Source organism: Eurypyga helias, unplaced genomic scaffold (genome assembly GCF_000690775.1).
Source record: "Eurypyga helias isolate BGI_N326 unplaced genomic scaffold, ASM69077v1 scaffold7202, whole genome shotgun sequence".
In the NCBI taxonomy this organism is placed as follows: domain Eukaryota; kingdom Metazoa; phylum Chordata; class Aves; order Eurypygiformes; family Eurypygidae; genus Eurypyga; species Eurypyga helias.
The window spans coordinates 1-7,233 of NW_010234006.1; the positions used below are offsets into that span (position 1 = coordinate 1).

General features: G+C 39.1%; 1 protein-coding gene across 1 annotated transcript; it reads left to right on the plus strand.

Annotated features, from left to right (window-relative positions):
• Positions 1–268: 268 nt before the first annotated feature.
• On the plus strand, positions 269–6,467 carry SPON1 (spondin 1, extracellular matrix protein; the record flags this gene model as incomplete). Its single annotated transcript, XM_010161900.1, has 8 exons — positions 269–409; positions 778–853; positions 1,283–1,465; positions 1,802–1,972; positions 2,087–2,254; positions 3,091–3,255; positions 4,542–4,805; positions 5,649–6,467. Coding segments are annotated over 8 exons (1,332 nt in total), but the record flags the coding sequence as incomplete, so codon positions are not given.
• Between the last annotated feature and the right edge of the window lie 766 nt (positions 6,468–7,233).

Here is a 7,233-nt window from a genome sequence, read left to right on the forward strand (position 1 = left end):
ATTCTATGATTTTATGATTATTATTAATGTAGTTACTTAATCACAACAAATCATACATCTTATTGTCAACCCAGCTTCAGGGTTGAATACCGGCGTGGTAGGGAAGTGCTTCCTGACAAAAGAAACCACCCCAACACCTTACCATTAAGTATTAATGTGTTCATTTTTTACTGAAATTTTCCAGTTTAGCACTTGAGAGAAATTTTAATTTCTGCAGATGAATTACGTTAATAATTATTGGTTTCTTTTTTTCATTTTTTGATTGCAGTCTCCTAACAAACCTACAGTGCCTCAAGAGAAGATCAGACCACTTACAAGCTTAGATCATCCTCAAAGTCCATTCTATGATCCGGAAGGAGGATCTATCAAGCTGGTAGCCAGAGTTGTCATTGAAAGAATTGCACGCAAGGTATAATATATATATATATAAAATTCTCAAGAAAGAAAAAAAACCCTGTCATAAACTAAAAAGCCAATCCTTGCTGCCCCCTCCCCCCAGATCTACACTCCTCAACCAGCCCACAAGAAAGACAATGACAGAAAAGAACTAAAACTCTTTATTAAATTTAAAACTGTCTTAAGGTATTATTTCTCCTACTTCTGGTAATTGCTGCATCTAATTAATGGGATTTTTTTCTTTTTTTTTAAGTTTGCATAGAATTGGAATAGAAAAACGTGCTGTGGGTGCAATAGTGCCTCACAGTATGCTGTTTTAGCCCCTCTCGCTGCCTACACCTGAGTCTCCTGTGTCCAATCTCCACAATGATTTCTTTACAGGGGGAGCAATGCAATATTGTACCTGATAACATAGATGATATTGTGGCAGACCTAGCACCAGAGGAAAAAGAAGAAGGTACATTTTAAATTAGTTTGTGCTGTACTAATTTATATTTTGTTCAATTCTACACTGTCATTTCTAGATAAAGTATAAAACTGACTTAGGAGCAAAAGTCCCACTCAGTGCCAAAAAGTGATTTAGGTTTTCATCTTTTCTGCTCTCTACTATTAGCCTTCCCTTGTACTGCAAAGATATGGCATGTGTACTTGGAAGATGAAAATAACAATAAAAACAATAAGAGAAGCCTTTTGGGGTTCAAATAAAAATGTTTGGCTTTTCTTTTTTTTTAATGCAAGTTGACGATCATTTTTCTTTTCCTTTGGGTTAAAAATAGAGAAGATACAGTGCAGGAGAAAAGAATGTGTGCTATTAGCATCTAAAGTAAAGAGAAGCAAAGGGAGGACAATCTATTTTTAATGTTCACTGCCTTTTCCTACTTTTTAGATGATACCCCTGAGACCTGCATATATTCAAACTGGTCCCCATGGTCAGCCTGCAGCTCTTCTACCTGTGAAAAGGGCAAGAGGATGAGGCAGAGAATGCTTAAAGCTCAGTTGGATCTCAGTGTGCCATGTCCAGATACCCAAGATTTTCAGCCATGCATGGGTCCAGGCTGCAGTGATGAAGGTGAGCAAAGGGTGGAGGAGAAGAACACCTTGCAGTGTTTACTCTTCCTTTCGAGTTCTAAAAGCTGTTGGTTGCTGTATGATTTGGATTATGGCAAACAGAGGAATAATTGTGGAAGAATGCAAGCTGAAGCTGTCTCTGGTGAGTTCTGCAGTTCATCTGAGCTGGTGCATGAAGTATGCAGAAGTATAAAGAAAGGGAGTAAAATAAGCAATATTGGAGAGGATAGAATGTCAGAGGCAGCGTAAGAGTGATGCTGCACACATAAATGTGCAACTACAGATTTGTCAGCAAGTATGTTAATATTAGCAACTGAAATAGTTCTCTGTGTTTTAGATGGTTCCACTTGCATGATGTCAGACTGGATTACATGGTCCCCCTGTAGTGTTTCCTGTGGGATGGGAACGCGATCTAGAGAGAGATATGTAAAACAATTCCCTGAAGATGGCTCTATGTGCAAAGTGCCTACTGAAGAGACTGAGAAATGTATTGTAAATGAGGAATGTTGTAAGTATTTTATTTAGCTTTGTAAAATCTAGCCAGTAGCAGGAGCACTGCTCCGCATTTTTTTTTTTTAATGAGTTTTACTACAGAATTATTTTCTCTGTCCATTCTGAATAGCGCCTAGCAGCTGCCTTGTCACTGAATGGGGAGAGTGGGATGAATGCAGTGCTAGCTGTGGCATGGGGATGAAGAGACGACACAGAATGATCAAGATGACTCCTGCTGATGGATCCATGTGCAAGGCAGAAACTACAGAGGCAGAGAAATGCATGATGCCTGAATGCCGTAAGTGTCCGTGAGTTTATCATCTCCTCTGCTACAGAGCCATCACTTCTGGCACGTTGCTCCATCACACAAAGAATATAGCTAAACCAGAACAACGTTGCTTTTTCTTGTTCTTCTTAAAATTAAATCACCTGGCAAATGTGCTTTAAATACCACGTTCACCAACAGCATGAGAGTATCAGTGGTGTGCTATTACTGTATTACCCATACAGCGATGTGTATATCAGCTGGCCGTGCATAAGCAAGCCTAATTTATGGGGTATGAGGTATATGTAATCACAAGGCTAGAACAAAACAGTGCCCTCTCCTTTTAGCCATGGACAGTTCAGAAATTGAGGTGCTCCTTTTGTGCAGTCAGCAAGTCTCACCCTTACTGTGACTATTAATATTGGTTTTAATTTCTTAAGAAATGTGAAGATTTTCAAAGACAGAAAGAGTTGAGTTTAAAGACATTTTTGGTAGACAAAATGTGGAAGTATCACAGTTCAGACTGTATCAATTCGACCTCTAGTTCTGTCCACCAACTAGTTCTGTTCCAACTAATCATTCCCTGGAAGCACTGGGACTCTGCAGGTACGAATAAGATATAGAAAAAGGTAGCAAAGGAAAGGTATTAAAACCGAGAAAACCTTTCAGTTTAATATAGTGTTTTCTGAGCTTCTTCAGTAACATCATTAAGCTTGTGATTCATTTTGTCGAAAGTGACAACACAGTATAATCGGTTGATAAATACATAGGTAAAACATAGTACCTTTTCCACCTGTATTATTTTCAAAATTTATATCTTCTGAATTTTTGTATAAGATGAATTCATTACCTTTTTATTTTCACATTAGATACCATCCCCTGTCTACTCTCCTCTTGGTCTGAATGGAGTGACTGCAGTGTAACCTGTGGGAAGGGAATGCGAACCCGGCAAAGGATGCTGAAATCTGCTGCTGAGCTTGGAGACTGCAATGAGGAGCTGGAACAAGCAGAAAAATGCATGCTGCCCGAATGCCGTAAGTGTGGGAGACTCTCTGGAAAGAGGAGGCTAATTATGAGTGTTGCAGTCTATGGGTCAAATCTCTATCACCAACTTTTAACATCACTTCTTAGATAGGAATGATATCGCCCAAGGATTTTTTTCTTTTTAATGTTTGTATTATTATCATCACACACTTTTATCTATTGAGACCTGGAATATGACCATGTCTTAATTTCAGCTTGCCTTACTCAACCCTACGCTAATGATCAATATTGCTTTGGGTATACAGTTTCTGCATAATTAACGCATTACAACTTCAGGCAACGGTTTGTGCGCTTCCCAGTGGTAAATAAGGCAGAATCATAAAACCTATGTTTTACTCAAATGCAGAATTTGCGCTACAAAGGAGGGAAAGAAGAATTAAAATACCGGTGTGAGTCTTCTGGCTCGCAGAAGGAGCACAAAAGAGGCTCGCTCCATCTTTGATACATCTCTGAAGTGTATTGTATCCTTTTCCCTGATCTACATCTCTCCGCAACCTGGGATGTCAAACGAGCCAGTGGATGGTGTGGAGACAGCTGTGCTGATTTTTTTACCTTACTCCACTGAAGTCCCCCCTGTTCTTGGGTGGTGCAAATTTCTAGTTGCTTTGCAGCCTTCGTGAAGCATGGTAGCCTGAGGCGCTGCTGAATGAATAAGATATGATTGCTTTTAGTATCCTGTTGCCAGCTGGTTTATGAGGCTTTATAACTAATTACATTATTTTTCACAGAAAGTATTAGTTAAAAAGGCTTTTACATTGTAATTTGCTAATTCATCTTTTCTTAAATAACATGAATAATTCTTTTGATTATTATTCACCGAGGCTGTAAGTTTTAAGCAGTGCTGAAAGAGGAAAACTTTTAAGACATAATGGTATTAGTGAATCTTACTTATTGTGTAACACTACCAGTGAAGCATGGCTTAGATCTCAGAGGTATCAGTTTCTTTGTAAATATAACTAGATTTTTAACAACTTTTCAGTATAAAACAGACATATGGGTGGGAAAACTGAAGAAGGCACAGCAGAATTATTTATGTTTTTTGTGATCTGCCAGCACCACTCTTGAAAAAGAAATTGAGGAAAGCGTCAAATAATGGCTCTGCTAGAAATGGACTCAGAAAATTTTGATGCGTAGCCTCACAACTTTTGCTGAACTGGAGGCTTAAGTTGCATTAATGTATTTAGGGTGTAAAAACTCATTAGGCACATCTGTGCATTCCTTCTTGACCTTATGCTTGATCTCACGATTTTTGTGTCATATTTCTGATTCTTTGCAGCTATTGACTGTGAACTGACAGAGTGGTCCCAGTGGTCCGAATGCAATACCTCATGTGGAAAGGGCCATATGATCAGGACAAGAATGATTAAAATAGAACCACAGTTTGGAGGAACAGCATGCCCAGAGACTGTCCAACGTACAAAATGTCGAGTCAGGAAATGCCTGAGAGGCCCAGGTATGGAAAAAAGGCGCTGGAAAGAGGCCCGGGAGAAGAGGAGGAGTGAACAAGCAAAGAAGAATATAGATAGTGAGCAATATCCAGGTGAGTGTGAAACCATTTTTTAGTGTGCTCTCGTCTGTTTGTCTTTTCTGCACGTGTAACGGGAGTTTGTGAGCAGCTTCACTTCATGCTTCAAGAACATTTTCAGCGATTCAGGCCAGGGACAGTTTTAGCAACAAGAAAGCATAGACATTTTTGGTGTTTGCCTGTCACTTAAGTTTAGGGCACGATGGAGAAAGGCTCACATCTGTCCATGTCCCATCACTGAATATATTTTAGCTTCTTCAATACAAAGTGTGGACGGTAGAAAAATCTGGAGTTTACACCTGGCAGAGTACTGACTGCAATTTCTGCAGCCCTGGGTGATAATCTTTGCATCCAGTTACCTTTGAACTTTCAAAGTTCAAATGGATCCAGTGCTGAATTTGAAAGCTGAATCGATTTCCACCTCAATCATCTGATTCAGACTCAGACTGCTCCGAGCGATCCGCTCGGACTGCTCTTTCAGTAAGGGACAGTATTATCAAGCACTGATGCCTCAAATCAATAAAACACGGTATCTTGGGGTATGGTTTTCATTCTCTGGGTACGAATTCCTGCTAAGTTGGGGTTCACGCTTCTCCAACATTTAGCAGTTTCTTAATATTCTCTCTCTTTTATAATGCAGGCAGTAACATATTTTTAAATATATTTTTTCACTGTTTGACAAATGCACCTTGATTATACTTAACTGGGATTTCTTAATTGCTACTGCAATAAGCTAGGCAGTATGCTACCTGAGATCCAAAAGCTGTAAGTGTGCACACATGCATAGCAGTACACGTATTTAGATACGTGGGTTAGACTGAAATACTAAAAACTTTATCAAATTACTTATTTTTTCAGTTTGTAGGCTGAAACCATGGACTTCTTGGACAGAATGTTCTACGCTCTGTGGAGGTGGAATTCAGGAACGCTACATGATGGTAAAGAAGAGGTCCAAAAGTACTCAGTTTACTAGTTGCAAAGACAAAAAGGAGCTAAGAGCATGTAATGTTCATCCTTGTTAACAAAACACAAGGCTCCCAAGTGGTGCACTCTGAGCTAAATGGAAAGTCAACCTTGGTTTGGTTTTTAAAACAAAAAAAATTATAAAGTGTATATTAGTTTTCATTTTTGCAGTGTGGTTTGCTTTTTAGTCTTGCTGGTGCAAGAAAGGTGTTTTATAAAGTATTTCCTCACAGATTTATGCTGAGAGTAAATCTTTGGTACTCCAGCCAGCCCTTAATGCATAAAAACAGTAAGTCGTTATGAGTCATTTAACTGAAATACGGACATATCTGTGGACATGGAATAGCCATATAAAAACATTACTTGTAAAGACATGGGATGCATGCCTATTAACATAACTGAGTTGAAGTGACATGTTTCGTATGTGGGAGGGTTTCTCTCTCGATTTGATTTTGAAAATCCAAAGCAGTGCCTCTGTGATTACACAACTATGCCAAGGAGTAATTTCAGTAATGCTGGTTCAATAATAAAGATACTGGTGCATGTTTATCTTTTTACACTATTGGCTTAAGCTGATGGTTATAATAATTATCCTACATACTTTTCATCATATGGATGCTATGGTCCATGCAAAATGGTCTTTGTTTCTTTAAAATTTAAAAAGGAAATAATTTGTGCAGCTCAGTAGTGATGTCTGCCCACTACATAGTCACAGTCAAAACAGCATGCAAGGGAAAAATGTGAATGTCGTAATGTATTTAGATGCCGCGTGAGAACAGCATCTTGTATGGCTATAACAAGATACTGGGTCTATCTGCTGGCTCTCAAATTGAGACAGACCTAACAGAAATTGGTCCAGAATTGCAACAGCTGTGTCACAGAAAGACTTCCACGGGAGAGACACTACAAAATTAGATTTGGTTTTGTCAGGATGTGAATCACAGGCGAAGAGAGAATGGATATATAATAAAAATGGTAGAGAAAAGGTGAGCCAGGTTCTCATGCCATCTCCTATAATAAACGAAGGGAAGGGAGCCTCTGAAATGAAACAATGACAGCCTCTTAAAATATTAATTGCATACCGACACAAGAATATATTTTTAAGTGTCATTTATTGGGTTTTTTTTTACTCAGAGCATAGGAGGATCTAAAAAATTATTAAGTAAGTTTGTGAGATTTACTCATTGATAATACTAGCCAGGATAAACCTCTTCCCTGACCACTTGAGCCATCAGCAAACTGCCCGAGCTTAGACAATAACTCCTCACCTTTCTGATTGCTATTTTGCACCGTCTCCCGCAGAGTGTAGCTCTCATCCCTACAGGGAATCAGTGGTTGGACCAGCGAGACCTTGGGCTTCACTTGCGATCAGAATATGACCCTGTCCTGTAAGTTTATATGGCATTAAAGATGAGAGGTGAAAGTGGTGAGTTCTCTTTCGGTCCAGGAACGGCAGCATACACCTATGTCTCTACAGAAG